Genomic DNA, 24,250 nt, shown 5'->3' with positions numbered 1-24,250 from the left:
TTTAAAGGGCAATATATAAGAGTTTCTAGAATGACTTCTGATGATAATGATTTCAAACAGGAATGTATTAATATAAAAATATGTTTCTAGAAATAAAATATTCTAACAGGCTTTTAGATAAGATAATGGAAGAAGTTATAAAATAGGTAGGAAGGATAGATATTGGCCAATTTTTTGGTGAAGAAAGATATAGACATGAAACCAAACAAAAATGTGGGGGTTTCTAAGGAATGTGTAGATTTTGAAAAGGCCTGTATTATGCATTACAGTAAGGACACTACAAATATTAAAAATATAATAGAAAAATGGGAATTGTTTAGACATTTGTCTGATTTGGAAGGTATTTTTGATGAATCTATTAAGTTTACATACAAAAAAGGTTGCAGTGTTAAGAATATACTAGTGAATGATAATACGAGATATATTGGGCAGAATAATAGAAGGAAAGGTACATTCAAATGTGGAAGGTATGCGCAGTGTCAATATGTATTCAACAAAAGTGGAATATACCTACCAAGTAGGGACAGGCTTATACAAGCCATTATATTTTCCAATTGCAATAGTAAAGGTATTATATACCTGGCTAACTGTAATGAATATATGTATTTTTTTGTAGCGAAAATGGAAAGAACTTTGAAACGTAGTAGTCATGAACATTGTTATGATATTAGAATAAAAGACATTAATAATGCTCTTTATAAACATATTTTAAAATGTAATAAAGGGAAATTTTTATTTTTTGTTGTAGAGTAAATTAGGCACAATGTTTAGAGGTGGATCATGGGAAGAGAAAATTGAATATCGTGAATTATATTGGCAGTTAATTTTGAAGGCAAATAACCCCCCGGGACTAAATGAAAATATTCATCTAGCCTCAGTTTGAAAATTAGGGCTGCTAGACTTTAAGTTTCAATATAAGTACAATGTGAGGCTTATATTGTGTTAGTATTTATATATGAAGCCCTCTGTAGGCATGTGTGTGTTGTTATTTTACTATTTCTTCTGACCATTAACTTTTTTAGTTTTTTAGTTCTCATAACTACATGCTTATACAATAATTACGTATAATTTATTGCCTGGGCACTAGAGGGTAGCATTATCTATACATTTTTTTACATACACAAAGTAAAAATGAAATAACACTGTCAATAATTTTAGTAGTATTTTTAATGTTCTTTGTCATGTAAGATTTTTTATAAAATAGATTTTTATATATTTTTATGTATTTTAGAATTGTAGGTAGGGGTGATTAGCAATCAACAAGTTTAAGTTTTCTCACTGGGAAGGGTTAATTTGTTTTAATTTTGTTTAATTGGATTGTGTGCTTTAAATTGAAGGAGAAAAGTGGGTGGGTAGTTCTTCTGATGAAGTCTGGTAGATATGGATGAAAAACGCGGTGAAAAATATAAGTGTTTTATGTGTTCTTGTGGTTTCTATAATAAAGTCTTTTTTACACAGTGTGGAAGGAGTTTGTGAATAGTTACTTCATCTGCTCCCCACAGTCAGTACCTTTTTTATTGTTTAACAGCAGTCTTTCTAAACACATGGATATTATTATATTCTTCTGCAGTTGCTTCTCTTCTTCTGTGAGATTCCCCCTATTTTGCAATACTTTGACAGTTGTCAGTCCCTTTTAATAGTTCTTGTTACTTCTTGACCATATCTCCCTTTCTTTTATTTCCACCCTATTTTTAAACTCCTCTTTAGTTTTACCCACTCTCTAGCTATATTTTCAGAAGAAAGTTCTGTCTTCTGTAATAGTTCATTTATAATTTCCACTACCCGTGCATTAAATTATTATCTTTTCAACAGATATGTGGGAAAGTGCCTGTGTCTGATATTTATTTCATTAGCTTTTTTTTTTATTTTACCGATAACACAATATTATTGGCACATGATCTGAAATAGTTGTTGGGTGTATATTAAGACCTTCAGTTCAATGCACATGTTCCTGTGAAATGTAAATTTTGCCTAGCCTAGCTCAGTTTTAGTATCTTGAGAAATAATGTGTAAATTCACTCCAAACTCCCAGTACTGAAGTCACATCTTCCATGCCAAATATTTTCATGAATTTCTTCAAAAGATTACCCTCCTTTGTTATATTTTTCCTTCTGGGCCCCCCAGACACATCTTCACTGCTGCAAATCAAATTCTAGTCCCCACCTGTAAGTTATATTCTTTGGTGAAAGCTGATTACTTCTCCCAGAGTTTTCTTAAGCTCCTTTATAGCAGTTTTAGGTGGAATATAAATGCATGCCAGTGCAATCCTCCTCCTTGCCAGTAGCCCTTAGTACTACAGATTTACCATTATTATCTTTTTATCCTCTTTTATCACTGTTGGATCTCCTCTTAGAACTAACATAAGTACTCTTTTTTCCTTTATACCAGGTGTTCTGCTGAGTAACCATTCTGAAAATCTTTCTTCATCAAATTCATATGTTCAGTTCTTTCCAAGTGTGTCTCCTGTAGTATAGTTATTTACCCTCTCCATTTTTTAATATAGTTCATTAATCTTTCTTTTTTGTATTTATCTGAGACTATTGACATTTAAAGACATTACAGAAAGCATCATTGGATTAAAAAGCTATTATTTTCACCTTTTATGTATAACAGCTTTTTTGTTAAAAGTCTAGTTTCTGCTTTTGTGTTAAAAGTCTAGTTCCTGCCTTTGTGTTACATGCATACACTGTTTGCCAGGTTCGTCTTTTATACAGTTGTTTCTTATATCGATTTGAGCCCATGTCACATCTTACAAAATTTTGTGTTTCATTTAAAGCCCTTAGATAAAAAAATGAACACACTTTCAGTACCCCCTAAAACATGTTAATGTAATAATAGCACACAAAACTATGTACATCTTCAAGTATTAAAGTTTTACCCTCCTAGTAGGAACAAATATTCCAGAATGACAGCCACACAGACTTTAGTTAACCTAAAGAAAAAAAGGTTATCCATGCTAAGAAGCATGGTGGTGCAGCCTGTGCTTCTACTAAATGCTGTCCTCATATTATCTATATTGCTCTCCCTGCTGGGTAAACACTTGAATGCATTCAGAGAACATTATCTCATAGCCATTTCTCTTTATCAGATTGTCTGCTGGAGACATGAAGACCAGGTACAGAATTGGTACTAAGCATACATTTATTTGCTGGAAAAAAACTTGTAGTATTTGATATTCTTCTTCATTTACTTGCTTTCACTTAAAACTTGTTACTAGACCAAGCTAAGTCCCTTAATCCAGTCACTCACCTGTGCAAGAATGATAAAAAGCACACTATTTTTTGTCATGCTCTTCTAACCAGATGTGATGATGTGAGGTAGTGCCAGCTGTGCCAGGAGGAGTAGGGCAGTGGATGTGTAATATATGCCAGCATAGCTAGCTGGAGTTTTGTAAAGAATTGTATGTCATTTGTATATCAAACTGATTTGTACAGATGCGTGTGTTGAAAAATGTATTTGTAAAGCTGCTTGTGTTAAAAATGTACCAACAGTGGGTTCTACTGGACAGAAAAGAAATACACCTGTATGTCAGACCATTTTGTATCTGTTGAAATTAATATATTGTAACAGAAGATATAGGAAGAAAATAGATTAATTTCAATCCAGCTAACTCTGAAAATAGTCTGAAATTAAATTACCTGGTTTAGGCCATAAAGATTGCATCTTACAGTTCTCTATGCTGCTAGAGACGAAATGTCTGTAAGAAGCCTGGCTTAGTAGATCTGTAGGAAGAGTAAAAGTGTTAAAATTGTTTTACAGCTTCCAGACACTGTAACACATCTTAGCAAATCTCTGTATGTGTGTATTCTGACACATATGTGCAACATCCTGCCACAGGTTTCTAGTAAAGGGAGTAGTGTGGGAACCAGAGTTAAGTGACCAGATGTGATGGCATTCTAATGCCAGCAGTGAAATATTTATATATTATTTGGAGATGTCACTTAGCTCTCAGCAGTCTGTCTGTGAAACTGGACAAAGAGGAACACCCACGTCATCTTGCCTTGCTCTAGTAAGTGAACTTGGGGGCAGTAATTCTTTAGCTCGGTCAGGAAAATGTAGTGAAATTAGTTAAGCATTGTTTTTCTGTGTGTGTGAAGCTTTCCATCTGTGTTATTTTTAATATTTCCTGTGATTGAAACTCTGGTGTTTATTGTAAATAGAAGTTTAGTATTTTCATGTTCTTTTGTTATTAAATATATTTAAACTTTTTTATTGTGGCTGGTCTTTTAGAGAATATTTTAACCTTTGAGAGTACTTATATTTATTTGGTGACAGTGTGGCTGCTCCTGAAAGCCTTGCTGTTTGGTCAACAGTATCATTGGTATTAGTATTAATTTCACTCAGTGTAATTGGGTACCCTGGTAAGAGCCTTAGAGTAGTTGGCTTTGTGAGTGTTCTGGTGGTATCTACCTTATAGCCTGGGGAAAGGTGGTAGATCTAGAAAAACTGTGCCAGCCTTTCCCAGGACTGTGTGTGAGAAAACCAAAGCTCAAAGAGAGTGTGTGTGTCAGCTACTTTGAACAAGGACACTAAGAGCACTGATTTCACTGAGAGGGGTGTGGAGGACTTGGCTTGGAATACCCGGTTAAGGACTTAACTCTATAGCTGTGTCAATGGGGAGTTTTATTTGGGGCCTGGAGAGGGGGGGAGCCCAGCCCCAGGATGGGAATGTGTTTCATTTGGGCTTTTAAGGGAAATTATTCTTGGTACAGAAAGCTGCATCTGAAAGTACTGCATATCTATTTTTGTTCCAAGTGAACATCCCTCGCTGGTGGTGAGGGTAGAGGCTCCTTGATTACTGGCCCAGAGGAAGAATGTCACACCAGACTTTTTAACATTGCAGTGCTTACGTTTCTTAAAACTGAATAAGGAGAAAGAGAGAAGGGTGAAAGAAAAAAGAAAGAAAAAAAACAGGAACACCTGATTGCATTAGTATCCCTATTACACTTAAAAAACTGAGAAAACTTTACTTTATAATATGCAAAGAAAACCATGCGCTATAAAAACAGTAGCATTAAGAAAAATGTGTTTTACTTACAGTTTACCTTCCCCCTCCTATTCCCCCTCTCCTAAGCATTTTTCTGCACATCAATGACTTAAAGTAGGACATATACTTTTAGAGTCCCCTACTGGTTTAACAAAGTCCAAAAAGTCCAATATTTTAGATTTTCTTGTTTTGTTGTGCTTCACAAATATAATTATTGCTTTGTAATCCCATGTTTGTCAATTTCCAAGTTACTGGTCTTATTCCTGTCCCTGTCCATCTCCCAAATCCTGTCTCTTCTTTATTTATAAAGTACTCTTGATTCTTCTAGTTGACTATTGTGATTTTTTCCTTCTTCAAGCATTTTCAATTTAAACATTGGAAAAGGCTTCACTAACACAGTCTCTCTGTGGTCTTTATTACCAGAAGAACAAGACGCAGAATCTCCTTCTGTTTTACAGCTCACTTTTTGTTGGACAAACTTTAGTATTTCCTCCTTAGCATGTACTTGACCAAAAGTAATTGTGTTCCTCCAGGAAAGAATATTTTGAAGATAGCTGGGTACAACAGTTTGAATCTCATACCTGCTTCTTGCAATTTCCTGAATAATGGAATAAATTTACTCCTCTTCTGCCTTGTGTACAATGAGTAATCATTTTCCACAACCACTCTGCTGTGTCCCACTTTTAGTACTTTCTTCTTTTGCCACTGTTTTGCTAGAATCAACTCCTTCTGCTGATAGGATTGCATATTTACTATTAAAGGTCTAGGCTGCTTTCTCATAGTGAGGTTTGGAGCATACACATGATTTGCCCTTTCAATTGACAACAACCGCTGTGAAATATCAGTCAAGTTGCTTATTTGTGCTTTCATAAAATTAATACAGTTGGTTTCTTCCAGCTTTTTTGGTATAGCAGAAAATCTCAGTTTTTTCTTGTGTGTTCTGTGCTGTAATTCTGTTATTTTTTTGAAAGATCTCTTTTTGAGCAATCTAATATTCAGCCAGCCCTTTTCTTCATTTTGACGTCTGATTTTTGCAGTTTTATCACCTCATCTGAATATCTATTTAAAGCTTCTTCCAGTTTTTCAAACCTTTTGTTGTTTGAGTTGATATATTCCATCACTGTTTTATTTATTTTATTCAGGTCTGTATGCAGTTGTCTTATACTGTCCTGTAGGTTACTGGAAGTCACATCTGGAGCTTGCACTGCTTTTTGCTGAGCTGCTGTAGTACTTTTCCTACCCAATGTTTTTTTCCTCACCTTTTGTAGCTGGTTTTCTTTCAGGTCCTCTGTTTGTATTTTTTCCTGGCATCTGGGCAGTGCACATACTAGCCAGTTACTGAAATTTACCCAGGAGTACAAGTCCACTGGCTGTGTCTGCTAAGTTTCTCTTTTCACACTTGGAGAGCTAGAATTAAGCTGTTAGTCAATGTGCGGCCATCTTGGAATTCCCACACTGTCCACTTGTTTGAGGTGATTGGGGTGAAGCGATTGGGTACCTGTTGAAAGAGAGTGAAGCATTTATTTTCTACAGTTTTTGCATTATTAGGTATATTGATGTAGCATAGATAGTTCCATTGAATTGTTTATAACAGGGGTTAATCATTATGAAAGGTCACTTACTGTTTCAGTGGATGGAAACGGGGAGACAGACAGACCTAAAGGTAGGGCACTGGAGGAGGCAGATTTCATCATCTTAGAGGCTGTGTGCTTCAGAGAGACATAGGAAGAAGCTGTACTGCTGTGAGATAACGCCAAAAAATAAGATATGTACACATTTTCACATTGTGTTTGTTTAATAAAGAAATGTACTTGGTTGAGTAGAAGGGGTAGAAAGCACTAGGAACAAGTTGGTCTCAAGCATCCATCCTAACCAGGAGTCCCAGCTCTATAATTTTTATTTTAAGGACTTGTACCATTTTAAGCTGTTTTAGGTGATTGTTCAAACCCTACACAATTCTCTGTTGTATTGATCACTGAAGTCTAAAGTGGTACTGTGATCTCTTTGGCATGGCCTCACATGACCTTTGGAATTTGATTGTCTTCTAGAATATGCTTATCTGACTGGCAGATATACAGATCTAGTCAAAGTTAAAAGTGCTTATCTGTGCCACAAAACAATTTTCCCTAGATATTTAATTGTGGTGGTGTTTATGATTTGACCATTTATCTGGTAGTCATAAGTTTATGCCCTTTTTACCTAAATGCCAGGCTACTCCAATTAATGGCATTAAAAGACCATATTGGAGAACTTTGGCATCTTTTCCAAAATAATTATATGTGCAGTTTATAGTCATTAACACATATTTAGCTGTCCAGCACCCTTTTCCTTCTTTTATATTTGAGAAGAATCTCAAAATAATTCTCCAATAGGGCAGAGTCCAGTGGTAACTATAACTGGAATAGGCAGATAAATCCTCCTCCCTTATCATGACTTGTGTTTTCATAGAACATGGATCTGGATTTTGTGTGTGTGTATGTTTGTGCGTGTCTGTATATTGAACAGTTATACCTTGCCATAGACAGATTTTTTCAGCTGTTAATATATCTGAGAAGTTCTTAGCCACCATATGCTATTCTTGAGGATGCCTGATGTAGGTGGCCTGTGTATGAAATCTGAAATATTTTGTTTGGGTAAGTATTTATTTGAAGAATGTTTATGACTTCTTTAAGAAGGCATACCCCATAAGAATAGCCTTGTCAGAAGAGGTGAACATCTTGCATGCTTAAACAATTGAAAGTACCACTTTCTTTCATTATGTGGAAGAAATCGGGGGGGGGGGTATCTTGCAGAATATGTTTTCACCCTATCAGTAGCAGAGGACCCATAACCATGAGTCCTGCAACTTCAAAGTTAAATTCCAAATGGAAAGTAAAGACAGTGAATCTCAAAATGTGCTGTAATGCTACTGAAACATTTGCAGAGGGACTTAACCCCCTGTTCATCCAGAACATGGAGCACTGTTCTCCTCACATATCTGCTACTTATCTAGAACATGGAACACTGTTCTCCTCACATGTCTGCAGCTTACTATATACTAACTTTGAAAGCACTCTCCCTCAAAATAAGGGTATGTTGTGAGCTACAACAATCTTGCCCATTGTATATTTTTTCCTGATGATGCATTTTGTGTCACTGTTCCAAAAAAGTTAGAAGTTGGTCTTTGCAAATTAAAAGGGACCTGAATACTTCATAGCTTGACAGCATACCTTTCCCAGTTCTGTATTCTCTAGAATTTGACAAACTACAAATGCTCATAATACTGTTTGCCACTGCAGCAAATGCATAACATAACAAAATAGTGTATTACGGTATGTATTTATTTATAAAGTGAAGTCATCATTTATTGGTTCCTTAAAGTGAATTTTTCAAGCTTTTAAAATTATCAGATAAATACTGTCATCTGTTAATTGGAACTTAAATTTAAGCTGCAACTGTTCATCTCTGCACTTAAAATCACAACCTTCTTATGGTTTATAACTTAATTTCTAGTGATGTTTTATGAGTGTTTGGATTAAGGGGAACATGGAGACATGGGTGTGGCCTATAGGCATGTAGTAATGTGGCAGATATGAGTGCAGATTTGAAAATCCTGACTACACCCCTGCACTGGAGACCGGACTAGACAGAGGAAGCATAATATTGATGCACAAGATATTGTCAGCTGTTCTGAATAAGAATAATGTGGTTCAGGGATATAGCTAGCACATTATAGGGATATCTGAAAGTACTTCTTTACATAGAGTGTTGCAGAACTGCATTCAGGAGACCATAGTGCCAGAAAAGGACTGAGAGGGGCTGATTCAGGTACAGAAAGAAAGTAGCGTGTTAAATATACTTAAACAGCAAGGAAGGCAGATTTATTATCTCCTGCATCAAACAAATTAAGTGGAAATCGAGAGGTATTTATTATTCCTCTCTTTGTTTATTTACATGCAGTAGACCACTGATGCTACTGTTAGCTCACTGCAAGTGATGCATCCCGAATAACATTTTATAAGACTAGTATAAACATTGCACATTTAAAGCTAACATTATGAAGTACAAACTAATTAAAAAGTCTAAGTATGAAGTTAAAATGTAGTGTTTGAATATATATTTAGAATACAGTGAATTTCAGTCACATTTGCAGTGCAACAGAAAATGAAGCGACATTTGAAGGAATATTTACAGACAGCTGTATACAGTATTATATGCACAGACATTTGTTTTCCTTAGCTAAGGTAATTTCAGTAAATTTGTTACTATGATTTCAGATGATGAGAATTTCACATCAAGTGATGCCATTAGGAGGGAAACAATTGCAATGATCGTCTTTATGAAAATCTAATTTGAAACTGGTTGGGAAATATGTGTAGAAGTCCTGATTTCTTAGAATCTGGAGGTGACGCCCATAGTTTAAGTCTTAATTAAAAAATGTTTATCTGTGTACTAGACTTTAATGTGTGGTATATATAAAGTAGATGCTTTACTGAGAAGAGAGCTGGAGTTATGGTTGGATTTTCTTAAGGTAGGTCTTTCTGCTAGAAGGTAGATGGATTATAGTTTTAGTAGCTTTAAACAGGAGAGAGTCTTGGAGGAGATCAACTTGTTTTACTGGTAGCCATTTGACATCTTTAGGAACTGCACAGTGATCATATCAGAGGCTTAGGTGATAAGTCTGCAAGTTTTGTTTGAAGTGGTTTGGAGTCAGTTATGTTTTTTCTTGGAGACAAATGCAGTTATGACTAAGCCAAATTCCAGTTGATCTTGTACTATGCCTTTGACAGCTGCTGTATTTGCTTCAGGGAAAACAAACACATGATTTTTTTCCAAAGCCAGAAGGGTAATTTCCTTATTTTTGGTTTGGTATGGTTTGTTCTATGTAACGGGAAGGTCATATTTTGATCAAGCCAGAGGCCTAGATATTTGAAGGAAGTGGTTGTTTTACTGGTTGGTGGTTGATGTCTTTGCCATGCCAGCTTGATAAGACTAAAGCCATGTTTTGTTTTGTACCCGAATGCATTGCCACAGTTTTTGAAATTCTTAAGCGCAGAGTCATGTTTAATAATTTTCACACCTGAAGTAGGCCGTTGTTTTTTTATGGTTGAATGGGAGAGTGCGGGCCAATCTGTAAATTACCATTTGACAACATAAAAAATAATGAAAGATGGGAGAGGTATATGGGAAGTCTATTAAGACAGGAAATAACAGAGAGGAAGAAAAGAGTCTTGTCATGGGACTGGAAAGAGAGGTTACAACTTTAAATTTGAAAGATACATTTGAGAGGTAGCCATCAACCCATGGGATATTTTGGGTCTAATGGTTGTTTTATCATTTATTGAAGTCTGGCTGTTTATGACATTAATGACTTTTAACACATCGAGTTTGTCTGTCCACTACTGCTTCTTTAAATTATTGTAAATTCATATTCATTACTTGAATACTACTATCAGTTCATCTCAGTCTCTTTAACTGTACAGCCAAAGTCTTTTGACTTCGATCTTTCCCAGCATTTGTGCTTCCTCTGCTGAGTCCTGTCTTCTCATTATGTGGCCAGAGTATTTGAGTTTGTTTTACTCTTGGACCTTTCAGTGAGCAGTCTTTATTTCTTAAGTATTGACTGATTTGATCTTCTTGTAGTCCACTGAATTCTCAAATGTTCTCCATTTCGACAGTTCAGAAGCATCAATTTTCCATTTTCTGGGAAAGCCATAGTTTTAAGTATATGGGCCTTTACTGTGCCTGTACTGACTTTTTTAAACAGCGTTATCGAATTATCACTTGTGACATAGGCAAACTTACACTTCCTTTACAAACTTTATTCTTCACATATATTGTTCTATACAATATAATCAAAGCAACATTACATGGGTCTATATCAGTTCAGCAAAAATCAGTTCACTGAATGGCATTTTCAGTGCACTTACATTGAACATGCTGTTTGTTGAACTGATCATTGGTATTGGTAGAGTGAGGATCAGGAAATTTGCCTTTTTTCTCACTGTAGTGCGATCTTGGAGGTGATACATATAATTAGTGGGGAGTGTGGGGATGTAGTGATATAGACCCCATTACATGCATTGTTCAGTTCCTGTCTTCTCTTAAACCTCATTACCCCTCCAAAACATTTTTCTTCATGCATTGTTCCCACTTCCATTATTTCTGTGTAATTTACTCCTACCCTTTTCTAAAGATCACATTTCCTGTTCTTTTATCTCTGTTACAGTATTCATTACTTCAGGTATGGTTGGTTTAGATTTAGATTTCTATTTTCTAGTAATTGCTTTTTTGGCAGCCACCGGCAGGCAATTCAGATCCTGTATCAAAAAATTAATTACACTCATTTGCTTGTCCAGTATTCCTGACAGAGTACTCTATAGGGGATTTTTTAAAGTCTGCCAACTCATTACACTTTGAGAACATATACTCCCAGGTATCTCTCTCTTCTCCATTACAACTCCAGCATTTGCCATATACCTGAGTCTGCTTTGTGGTATAAAAGTACCTATGCAAATACTTCCAGGCAAAAATCCTAAGTCTTCTAGATTTAGTTGCATATTTGAGAGCCATGCATGTGCTTTCCCTTTGTGTCATTGTGAATTGCTTGTCTAATTTCTCTTCCCAATCTTTTCTGACCCCCACTGATTGATTCCTATCGGTATTGTGCAATATTTTATATGTCTTACTAATTATCTCTTTTTAACAGCAACTTCTGTTCTAGATTCAGCTAAATCTCAAACAGTGTCATTTTTTTTTCATTTAAGATTCCCCTAGCCCTTTCTCTTTACCTATACTCTGATATCAGTCTTTGATAGGGAAGGCTATCTGCAGCCTGTAGTTTAAATGTCTTCTTGGCCTCTTCCCATTCTGTTACCTTTCCCTTTCAAATTATTTGTTCCCAATATCTTGGTTCCTTTGTCAGCTTCCTCCAGTAAATTCCAATCCCCTCTTGCCTATTTTCTATACCCCTAATTGAGGTCATCCCTATCAGCAGAATCTCCTTCCACCATTCCCAAGTTAATTTAGCTCTTGGTATACTTTCTACTACTTTATGAATATAATATTTTGTATGACTTGTTGTTGTTCTCCTTAAGGATCTGCTTCCAAAATCAAGCCATTATTGTCTTTGATCTGTGTTGTGTCATCTAGATTTACCATAGCCTTCCTCCCAAGGATCAAGCATCTTTTTGTTTCACGGTTTCATTTCCCAGCTGCAGAGATCTATGAGCCAAAGAAAATCAAATCAGTCACTGCCTCCACTTTTCCTCCATCTATTTGCAAATAATTGATTGGGCTGCAGGACATATCTTAGTTTTTTGATGTTGAACAGCAAATTGGCTCTTATGTTTATTTTACTTTTGTCTTCCTGATCCTCCTCACTTTCATCCATCAGACTGTTATCTGTGTATCTGAGGTGGTGTTAATATTACTCTCATTAGTTTTGATTTCAGCATCTGATTCATCTAACTCATCTTGTGACATTATATATTCAGCATGTAAATTAAATAAGTACATTGGGAATAGACAACCTTGTCTCACTCCTTTGTTTATTGACCTAATCAAGTAATTTAATATTCACTTCTGTTACTTCATGATCTGCATGCAGATTCCTCAACAGGCAAATAAGGTGGGCATTTCTCTTAAAAACTTGTTGCAGTTTATTTTGAGCTGCACAATCATACCCATTAGTGTTATCAGTGAAGAAGAAATTTTTTCTGGAACTCCCTTGTTTTCTCTGCTACCCATCACATGTTGGCAGTTTGACGTTTAGTGCCCTTACTTTGAAAACTAGCTTATACATGTGGCATTTTTTGGTTTGTATATGGTTGTCTCTCACTCACAGGATCTTAAGTATTATTTTGACAGCATGTGTATCAAATGCACTTCTTTGATAATTTAATTAATTATTTAATAATGCTTATTCTTGTCATTCTGTATTTAACCACATCATTTTTTACTTGATTCGTAGTTCTTACATTTTGAGTTTTAGTGACGTCTAAGTATTTCTTATACTGGACTTTCCTTGTAAGGTGACAGGCATTCTCCTAGCTCTAATCCATCCACATCATTACTACTAGCACTACTACTTGGCTTCTATGTTTTGCAGTTATATGTTGGGCAGTTTCAGACCTGTCATCTTCTGGCATCTCTTTAATTGCTTTTGTGCATAGGATTTTATTAAAAATAATTGAGTGAACTGCCATTACCCTCTCCAGTGGACTGTATTTAGTCTGATCTCTTATGGGTGTGTAGGTAGTTACTAGACTTGTAATTCATGGACCGTTAAGCAGCCTAGCCCAGATTCCCAGTTGCTCCCAGCCACAGCCTGGTTAAGTGACTTGTTCAAGGACACACAGTACGCAAATGAGGGGTGAGGGAATCTAACCCTGTAGCACAGGAACTACAGCACATAGACTTAACCTTCTGCTCCAACTTCCAAGTTGTTTCCACTGCGTCCCTGCCTCATTCTGTAGTCCAGTCTGTGCTGTAAACTGTCCATTCTGGATGGCTCTGCATAGTATAGCTCATAGTTTCCTGAGGTATGCAAGCCTGTTCATCACAAAAAATCCGCAACAGAAGGAGTCTCCTGGCAATGCTAAAAAGTTGTCTTGGAATAAAGTATGGTCTATCAATAGAATACCTTGATTGCTTTATACATATATATATCCAGCACAGTTATCTTTATCTATCTTTAATTGGATGTCACCTGCTAACATCCAGAGGGCAGTGATAAGTGCTTAATTCTATCCAAAATCCAAATTGATTTTTGGATAACGCTGTGTTCTTTTGTAGATATGTGGCTAATTGTTAGCATACAATTTTTCTAGATTTTTTTTTTTCCTCCGTGGGCAGTGTGGGTATTGGATAGTAGTCTGTAATTGATTAAAGTTGCCTTTGTAAGGGATTTTACTATTGTTGATTTCTGTCTGGAAGGCATGATGAATTGAGAGGGGCAATTTGTAGATGTGTAGTAGTGAGACAGTGACATAATGTTTGCAGGATTTTTTGAACAATGTTTGGAGATCATGAAAGCCAACAGGTGTATCGTGGGGAATAACTTATAGTTCTGTCTCTCTGGTGAATTTATCTCCTAAACAAAATGAGAACAATGTCAAAAGGAGATGGTATTGAAAGGTTAGCAGACTGAGAATGTCATTATAGGTTAGCAGATATGAGGATTGAATTGTATTTTTTGTCATGGAGTTTCGGTTTTGAACTTGCCTGTTTAGGATGTTATCTTTGTCTTTGTCTTCAGAAGAGTTTTAGAAAGCGTGATTATTAACTTTGTGAATAAAAGGCCTTTATTTTTATGTACTACTTTTTTGGAAGGCTTCAAAGAAAAATAAACCTAGTCCTTGTGTTGGGGTTGGACAATTGTTTGCACTGGGTCCCTCTCTCATTCCTTAATCCAGATAGCAGAGGTGTACCTAGGATGGGGCAAATAAGTCAGCTGCTGTGTGGACAAAGTGTTTGGGGAAGTAAATGGCAGATCCTAAACAGCCTTTAGTGCAATACCATGAATGATGATACTGCATTTGTTGTCAGAACTAAAGAGCCATAGTGCCCTGTGTCTTCAGTGCATCAGTGGCATTCAGAATGCTGGTATTGCATTTTTGGTCAGAACTGAAGCCCTGTAGTACTTTGTGTGTGGTATAAACTTCATCAACTGCTTGCTAAATTTTTGCTTCTCATCTTAAAATGGTTGATACTGCAGTTTACTACTATTTAAAAGAAGAAAAGAGCTGATTTTTTTACCCTAGTTTGGGAGAAGAGCTTTTTTTTTTAGTTTGAATTGGGCCACCAGATAATGGGACTTAAACAGCCTCAAGAATAGCTAGCTGTACCTCTGCCAGACCACAGTTTAAGCTCTTTTGATATCCTTTTGATTTGGTTTGTGCAACCTATTAACTGTGGGAAAGAATGTACCCTGAAGTGAGATAAATATATTACTGAGCATGTCTATTGGTTGGCAGGGGTCTTGGAGTGTCAAGTCGCAGTACTTTTGGGACCCCTTTGTGTATAGTAGGTTTTAGATGGAGTTGTTTCATAAACATTTGTTTTACTAGAAGCTGTTGGACAATGATTGTACAGTGACTGGGAGTAAAAAGTAGTATTAGATATTCTAATAAGAATGCTGGTAATAACTGAATCTAGTAGGGAGTGGTTTTCTGATTTAAGGTTTAGTCTTGTTGGTTCATTTGAATTAACTCTAGGTCTCCAAGGAATTAATTTACATCTTTTGTATACGAGCCCAACAGATTTAGGTTGAAGTTGCCTAGTATGACTACATTTTTATATTGAGAAGCTACAGTTAAGAATTAATTAGATTTTTAAAAATTCCAGGGAGGAAGGGGGTGGGAGTTAGGTGACGGTTAGGTGTGGAAAGAGACCATTTATTGTGGTTGTGGTAGTGAATCCCTGTAGAAGTTGAGTACAGTAGGGGAAATGACTTGTCAAGAGACATTTATTTTTGTGTTTCATTTGTAAAGTACATATGTGCCACTTCCTGTTCTGATGCAGGGGCAGGCATTTATAAGTATATTTATAACCTGGAAAAAAGTGGTGAATTCCTAAGGTGTCATCTTTGATGCAGGAATCATTGATTTGGCATTGGTAGCATGGGAGTTGGAATTTAAAAAGGAGCATCGGTGCTCCAGTGCACTTTTCATATTGCTTGTGTTTAATATGCAGCAAAGTGTTGGAATGTGTTTGGTTATGAGGATTAGCTATTTGTTGGGAGGGTCCTAAGTTTGTTGCAGTGTTTCTACAAATTAGAAGTAGTAACAGTATTGGGATAGTTATATAAAGATGTATTGCCGCTTAAGTATTATTTTAGGTACTGATAAGTGGATAGTTTGGCTTTTTATTGATACATGATTGATTACTTTATCTGAGAGAGCATGGTGGTTTTAGGAACTAGATTGAGTTGTTTAGTAGACTGGTTATAGTTTAGATGATTAGTTTTAGTGATTTTGCTGTGATTTGGTTTTGTTTGGCTGTTTTTCTGTGTGTATTTAAATGGCTTCTTGCAAGGGATTCTGGTTTCCTCTCACATTCCAAAAGTTATTCTCTGATAGACATTTGTTATTTTAAGTTACTTAATTAACATTTGTTAACTATGTCGATTAACTGGTCTAATGACCCTTTTCACTCATGACCTAGGCCAGATAGGCCAGACAGTAAAACTAAACCTACAACACGTTAAACTATTTACATAGACATTTGCACTGGCATTAGCAATAACATAGTTGTAGCTATAGTACATTATTGAATTATCATTTAGGCACCAACAGTTTTGAATTTTTAGGTCGATACAATTCATTACTGTTCATTACTGACAGAGCAGATTAGTTTACAGTTGAATTTCAAAGAAGCACTTCAATGAATATAAGAGCAAAATTAGAATTAAGCTAGAAGATGGTATACGTAATTGTTCCTCACCTTATAGGTGTTTTCTCGCCCATATCTCTGAAGCACTCATTGGCACACTGTTTTATTTTTAGTTTGTCATGAGTGTGCTTATGAATGTATGTGTCCTGCAGTGGACATGTCTCATCCAGCACTGGTTCATACCTTTCACAGGTCAATATAAACTTTGTCACACTGCAACATTGAATTGGGTAAAAACGTCTACAGAAAATAACTCATGAGGTAAAAACAAAAAAAAAAAAAAAAAAAAAAAAAAAACTATACGTGCGCACACACAATTATATGGTTCCCATTCATTTACTTGAGTGCTAAGGATATCGAATGTCAGAATGTTAAAGAACATAACATCAAGGATGTAGCAGCAATGTATTTCCTGTGTTTTTAAAGAAGCATTATTTAGATAATTGAGATTGCAGAGCACTGGGATTTTCACAGCTCTGTTTATAGGTAAAACTTATTCAGTAGGGGATAAGTTATTAGTATTAGGAAGAGGATAGATGGGCACTGCCTGCCTTTGATGACCGTGAGTAGGTAGGGAAGATAGTAAAGGAGAATGCAGCTTTCATCAGTGAGGTGCATAAATGAATGGAGTTACAGGTGAGCATTCCTTAGTTTTATACTGAATGTATATCACTATTTTAGCTAACTAGGTTTGTCTGTGTGACCTTTTTACTCTTTGGTTTGGATATTAGTTGGGATATATCCATAAAGACTTAAAAAGAAAAAGTAAAAGTCATGGGCATTCAGAAGCCATGTAGCTGAAACACTTGATGTCCTTTGGGGTCATTTGCATGTATCCCAGGGGCCTCTATTACAGCAGGTTTAAGGTATCACACAGTGGAAACTCTAGCTTGGATAGTTTTTTTCCTTGTAGTTTTTACTAATTGGTTTGTCTGTGAGACCTTTTCACCTTTGGTTTGGATGTTAATTGGGACATTTTGTAGACGCCTTAATAGTTATAGACTTCAGCTGAGTTTTGGTTTTCTAAATTATAGCCTAACAGTCCTCTGAGGTCATAAGAATGCTGTAACACGCATGTCCCCAGCTAGTTTGGTTTGGCTTTATTGGCTTGAATGTATTCATAAAGGCATAATAAGTAAAAAGTCATGGAAATTATGAAACCATATCGCTGAAACACTTGATGTTATTTAGAAGGTTCATTTGATATATCCCATTGACCTCTTACAGTAGGTTCAAGGTATTTCACACAAGGAAAACTGGTTTGGCTAGGTTTTTGTTGTATTTTTTTTTTTTTTTGCTATTTTAGTAAACTATAGGCTAAGACATGCCATCCTTCATTTTCATCTGTGAACATTATACCAGTGGAAGTATTACATTCACTGCTTGGAGATCTCATTTTTCTTTTCTCAATAACAAAGTGTTATGGTGAGACTTTTTGCAGAAATTGTGTGTGGAGGCGTCATACTTATCTGATGCATGTAAAGTTGCTAATATAGCTCTTGATGTTAAGAAAGAAAGTTGTGAATAATAAATAGTTTGTAATGATTTCTTATTTATTTCAGGTTGCTGTCACGTGTCATGAATACTGGATCTCAATTTGTAATGGAAGGAGTGAAAAACTTTGTATTAAAGCAACATGTATGTATCACAACTACTGGATAATGATTTAAAGTCACTCTTATAAACATGCTGAGTCATTATTAGCCCTCTTTCCATCATTAGTTTGGTTTTCTTCATGCTTTCTTAAGTGGAACATTTGCTGCATTTTTAACTCTGGCAGTTGCAGTGATACTTAACATTTTCTGAGACTCAGAATTTAAAAGCATAAGCCCAGCTTTGTGTTTCATGGTGCCATTGTTAATTTAATTTCTAGTGATTTGTTTTTCCTTGAAGACATGCGTAATAGGGCCCAGCATTATATTACATTTTACTAAGTGTGAATCCCAGCAATTTGTTTGATGTCCAGGATGGAATAGATCTTTCTGTCTTCCAGGAAAACAGACGCAACAAAAGGGTTCTATTATTCTTATACATAGTACTTGCTGAAACTCTTACCAAAGAAGGAAGCCAAAGAGAAAATATCAAAAGTTTGTCTTGTTGACGAATGAATCAGAATAGATTTTGAAAAGCTGTTTACCAAAAGTACAAATGCTGGCACTTTTAAAAAATCAACTGTGGTTCAATTAAATAAAATCAGCTTCTGAAACATTCCATTATATCTTTAAAAGTATTATTTTTGCCCCTTAATTTCTGTGTGGGAGGGAACTATGCCCCCTGTAGCCTTGCTACTTATGTATACTAACTCTGAAATGGTACTGCAGCCTTGGACTCAGTATGTGTTATCCTTATTTACACTTTTATTTCTGCTTTTCTTAAAATAACAGTTAAATCTTTCAAATTTTAACAGGATTCCATTTGGAAATACTTAGGAAACAACCCTCCAAGATTTTGCAAATCACCCCTATGTCTCAAGGTTTTGATTGGTAGGCTTTTTTGGGATTAGAAGGAAAAATACTGTTCCACTACTAAGTAAAATTTGCCATACTTGGTCTGGGGGGGGGGGGTGGGCAGTGAATCCATTGCTAAAGACTCCAGAGTTACATTATAGCGTTTGGTGCTTTTAGATCCCTACCAGGAATTATTTTTCTTCCTTGATAAATTATTTTTTTCTGGTACTTGAACGTCAAAGAAATCATGTTTTAATTAAAAAATGTTGTTTCATTTGTGGATCTGGCAAAGTCCATCTAGCAGTTTCAGGTAAATTTCTTCATCTTTCTTGGTATCCTAATGTATTTTTTTATTCAGATTACCAAAAGGCTACGGACATCTTGTTGTTTCCACTCAGTTGGAAAGTTTGTGTACCATAATTAAAATTCCTGCAGTTTCCTGTGTTATACACGGATATACTGTAATTTAATGATTTTACATGTTATAGATAGAGTGATCATATAAAGTTATGTTATTTAGATCCTTGTGCTCCTAAAAGAGCTTCTCGCATTGAACAGATCTGGGGAGGTGTGTCAGGCAAATAATCATGTACAAAAATACTTTCTTGGTGGTTAAAATCAGTTCAAGTGCACCTTTACTAGATTAGTGATATTAAGCACCCTTTCTTAGATTATTGCTAATGGAACCTACTTCTGAGGCTCAGACTTGAGTGATTTTACAGGTGAGCACTTGGTAACCATACTAGACATAATCTGTGGTTCACCATAGCCCAGAATAGCAACTTTGAGGAATCTACAAAACTTATGACATGTATGTTGGAATTGTGTGTGTGTGTGTGTGTGTGTGTGTGTGTGTGTGTGTGTGTGTGTGTGTGTGTGTGTGTGTGTGTGTGGGTAAGCATGATTGATATGGATTTTGACAGACTAGACCTTGGTAGCAGAATGTGGTAGTAGGGATATAGAATGTTACCTCACTAATGTAGAGGGAGGCTGAACTGTTCTAAGAAGTAGAAGAGTGTTGACTTTGTTTATTCAAGCTTGTTTGTGTATGTGTGCAAAATGGGATCTGGAACCACACTTTTTGATCATGGGTGGTCTTCTTGCTATTCTAGAGCTGCATCTTGTAAGAAGCTCCATTTTGTCTTATTCACTATTCATTCACTAAGTGTAAATTACAAGTATCTGTAGTACCAGTGAGCAATGTTCTTAATTTGTCCATTCCGTTCTGCTCCTTGCATCATAAGACAGTGCAAGGGAAAGGTCAGAGCTGAGGACAGTAGCTTCTATCCTATGAAAGATTTGGTGATGTTTGATGCCTCTAATTACCCTTTCCAGCTGCAGGCAGGCAGAGTGCAGTGCCTAACTGTGCCAAGCAGCTATGGCAAATGTGGTTTGCTTCATACTTGTAATGTTTGTCTGTGCTCTCTGGCACAAGATTCTACCTCTGGATCCCTGTACACTGGAGTGACGTAATGAGCCTTTCCCCGCACAGTGTTCCTGTGGTGTGAGTTCAGCTATCACTTTCTCCACAGGATGTGTGAGCTGACCTTAGATGGTCAGTCTTATCCTCCCATGGTGAACTCCTCCAACTCCTACACTGTTAGCCAAACCTATGTCATTTAGGCATTAACACATGCATACTTGGGTGAGTTGCAGCATTTGTGTATACCTTTCAGTTTGCCATTCCTTTTACTTTGTTCTTTGGTTTATGCTCATTTGGCTCATTAAATGTTGGATGCAATGTCTGCATCTGTTTTAATTTTTTTCTGACTAATAACCATGCTGTGCATGCTCAGCATATAGTAGTTTCCTATATGTTAGCCAGTTCTTGTAATAAAGGTTTCTCTTCCCTTTCTACATTCCCTTCTTTGGTGCCGCTGCTTTGTCAGTGGTCTGTCATGGGTATTTAACCACATGCCTTCAAATGAAGTTTGCTTTAAGGTTTTCTCTTTTATACATATTGAAGGGAGCCTCACCTGTATGTATGTATGTGTATATATGTATATATATGGGTCCACTACATAATCTCGAATTGTCACAATACCGACGCCCACAATACCGAGCCGAAATGACCGACTGCCCACAAGCCCGAGAATACAGAATACCGTAGCCCAGAATACCGTAGATGTTACCTAGAATGTGCAAACGGATAGCCTGACTTGTTTGCGATCTCCAGTTAGTAAATCAGTGAATATTGCCTAGTGCGGTGAAGACGCTATTCGCGAACAGCATGAGAATGTGATGTGCACGTCAGGTTACGGAAGTAATAAGATCGTGAGTGAAAGAGTTCAACTTGTTCAACGGCATAACGTCGCAGACATGTGTAATATAGAGTATGATGCGCCTGGTTGTGTAGGTGTGTTGTATGCTAGGCTGCAATCTCAGAAATGTAAGGAAGTACTTATAGTTGAGGGTTATGTGTATCATCTGGAACGTAAGGCTGGTAGCAAGCGGTACTGGTGTTGCAAACTGAAAAGAAGTGAAAGTTGCAAGGGTAGGACGGTAACGGAATCACTGTCCGAAGGTGAATTACTGAAGAAAACCATGCCCCACAACCATGCAGGTGATCCAGTAGAGGTGGAACGCTATAGTGTTTGTGGATCACTCCGCGACAGAGCAGCTGTAGCTAGGGATACGCCTTGTTTACTTGTAGAGGATGCATTAGCATCTACATCTCTAGCCTGTGTTCCTAGCCTTCCGAATAGGAAAGCTATGTTGCAGCAGATACGGCGGGTCAGGTGTAAGGGTTCTACTGTAGTTCGCCTACCAAATGTAACATTAGAGACACTGGATGTCAGTAAGTTCCCTATAAAGCATGGTGAATTTCTTGTTAAACGGGCTAGTGATAGTGCTTCAGATACACATGTGGTTGTGTTTAGTACTGCCAATAATTTGAGCGATTTAAGTGTGGCAACGATTTGGATGATGGACGGAACGTACTTTTGCAAAGGTGCTATATGTCGTCAATTGTATAGCGTTCATGGTTTATTGAAGTGTTGCGGCTACAGTAAATCAGTGCCACTCATTTATGCCCTGATGTCCAAAAAGTCTCTTCGTGCTTATAATATGTTATGGCACTGTGTTCTACATTTATTCTCCTCTCAGGAGTTAACACTGTCATTGCAATTTATTCTTTGTGACTACGAGGTTGCGGCGATTAAAAGTATCAGGCTTAACTTCACTGATGTGACTGCGAAGGGTTGTCTATTCCATTTCGGAATGAATGTGTGGCGTAAAGTCCAACAACTAGGGTTAGGGTCTCTTTATAATAGATGCTTGGAATTTCAGCTGTCAGTCAAGTCATTGGTTGGATTAGCATTTCTGGATGAGTCGGATGTAATTGCTACGTTTACGGAGTTGAAAGGGTCATTCCCTGAGGAAGGTAGGGAATTGATCCGGTATTTCACAGACTGGTACGTGCTTGGTAGAGTTAGGAAGTTCACTACCAGGTCCAGTAAGGTTTGCAGGTTCCCACCGCTATTCCCCGTCTCATTTTGGAATGTAGCACAATTGAACACATTGTTTCTGCCGAGAACGCAGAACTCAGTAGAGGCGTGGCACCGGCGATTAAAGTGTCTTCTCGGAGATAGAGCTACAGATCTGTCGGCGTTGATGTCATGTCTTAGCAGAGAACAGAACAGGGTAGATAGCCTTCGTCAGCGGTTGGCCGCTGGCTGTGCACCTTCACCAAAACGGAGGCGTGTTATAGAGCGCCAGGAGAAGTTCCAACGCTTAATGGCTAATAGGAGTGATTACTCATGCGTGGAGTATGTCAGGTGTATTGCAAGACTGTTGAAAATGTGATAAGCTACAGCTGTATTTCAGTGACAGGGATGCCGTTGCTCCGCTAATTATATACACTTTCAGTTAGCATTTCAGCTTTGTTTATGTGGAAGTATATCTTACTATATCCAGGTGATGGGACATTGAGTGTGTATGTGTGATTACTAGGCGTGATGATTCTGCTATGTTTGTTGGGTTTACGTTGTGATGGGGTTGTGTTATGCACATTGCAGAGTTGGTTTTTCTGTTGGTGTACATGTTCGTCTGCACGTTTACGCTGTTGTGACGTCATTTTCGAGATTATGGGCTGTCGATATTCTGGGCTACGGTATTCTGTGTTCTCGGGCTTGTGGGCAGTCGGTCATTTCGGCTCGGTATTGTGGGCGTCGGTATTGTGACAATTCAAGATTATGTAGTGGACCCCCTCCAAGACATTCAATGTGAGGAGCACCCTGTTTGCTATATCAGCAGAAAGTTTTAAGCAATGCAGACAGGATACTCAGCCACTGAAACACAGCACCCAGATATAAAGTGAGCCTATAATGACCTGAAGTACTATTTGTTAAGCAGGCATTTCAGTTTGCTAATAGATCCCTTCCCACTGCAATTGTTAAGCAGGCAGACTGACAGCAATGCAAAGATGTGCCACTAAGTACTATCCTTACAGTCTCTCAATGTACAATGATCCAGAGGCCTAGTCTAGAAAACAGAAATGCCAGTTGGTTACAGAGCCTACAACCCATTGTTATAAGTGCAAATGCCCCTGCTTTTGTGCTGGGAAGAACCCACTGTTATGAGTGTAAAACCCCCCTGCTTTTCTGTCAGGAAGAGGGCAGCTGTAGCATATGCGACAAAGGGAGATACTGCCAGCCTAGCTAGCTGGAATTTTGTAAATAATTATATGTCATTGGTGAATATCAAAATGATTTGTGTAAGATGCTTGTGTTACAAATGAATTTACAACTGTATGCCATGTGTATATCTAACTGGTTTGTACAGACATGGGTGTTAAAAAAAAAAAGTATAAGTGCTTGTGCTTAAAATGTAACCACAGTGTGCCCTACTGGAAAATAACAGAAATGAACATGCAGTATTGTAACTGTTTAAATGTATATATTTTAACAGTGGAAAATGGAATGTGGGAGGTTAACTTCAGAAAAATAACTGAAATTAAACTGCTTTATGACTACACCATAAAAGATGATATCTTTCAGTTTCAATGCAACAAGGAGATACAATGTCTAAAACTAGGGAGCTTTCTGTATTGTCTCTAGGGTGAAGTAATTACTAGTCTTGAAATGTGAAGGAATGTAAGTGTTTTATTGCTTCTAGCATCTGCCAAAGAAATGAGGTTTATGTATTTTCAGAGGTAGATGCTGGATGCTGTTAGCTTCCAGCAGTGTGGGTTTCTCCTGGGATAGAGTCAGATGACATAAAATTATGTAATTCTGCAAGCTATCCCAGCAGTAAGATTTGAGATATTAATCTGAGAACTCTCTGAGAGGGACAAAGCATTCTGTGTTCTGTCCTGGACCTGGCAACAAAAAACATTCACCACATCTGCCTTGCTCTGATGAAGCAAATTGCTAGGGAACAGAATAATTCTCTTGGACATAGTCAGGAGTATAGCAAAGCTTAGTTTAGATATTTTTTTTTATTT

General features: G+C 37.0%; 1 protein-coding gene across 3 annotated transcripts in view; it reads left to right on the top strand.

Annotated features, from left to right (window-relative positions):
* Positions 1–24,250, top strand: part of SCFD1 (sec1 family domain containing 1) — a 3,579,547-nt gene that overhangs the window by 2,525,293 nt on the left and 1,030,004 nt on the right. For all 3 annotated transcript variants that reach the window (XM_044073814.1, XM_044073812.1, XM_044073811.1), the window contains exon 19: positions 17,923–17,998. In XM_044073814.1, the coding sequence (XP_043929749.1) occupies positions 17,923–17,998 (76 nt within the window). The remainder of the gene's footprint in view (positions 1–17,922; positions 17,999–24,250) is intronic.

The sequence above is a fragment of the Protopterus annectens genome, chromosome 6.part0 (assembly GCF_019279795.1).
Source record: "Protopterus annectens isolate FY-2018-M chromosome 6.part0, PAN1.0, whole genome shotgun sequence".
In the NCBI taxonomy this organism is placed as follows: Eukaryota; Metazoa; Chordata; order Ceratodontiformes; family Protopteridae; genus Protopterus; species Protopterus annectens.
Note: the sequence above shows the minus strand (reverse complement) of the source record. Positions and strands in the feature narration are given on the sequence as shown.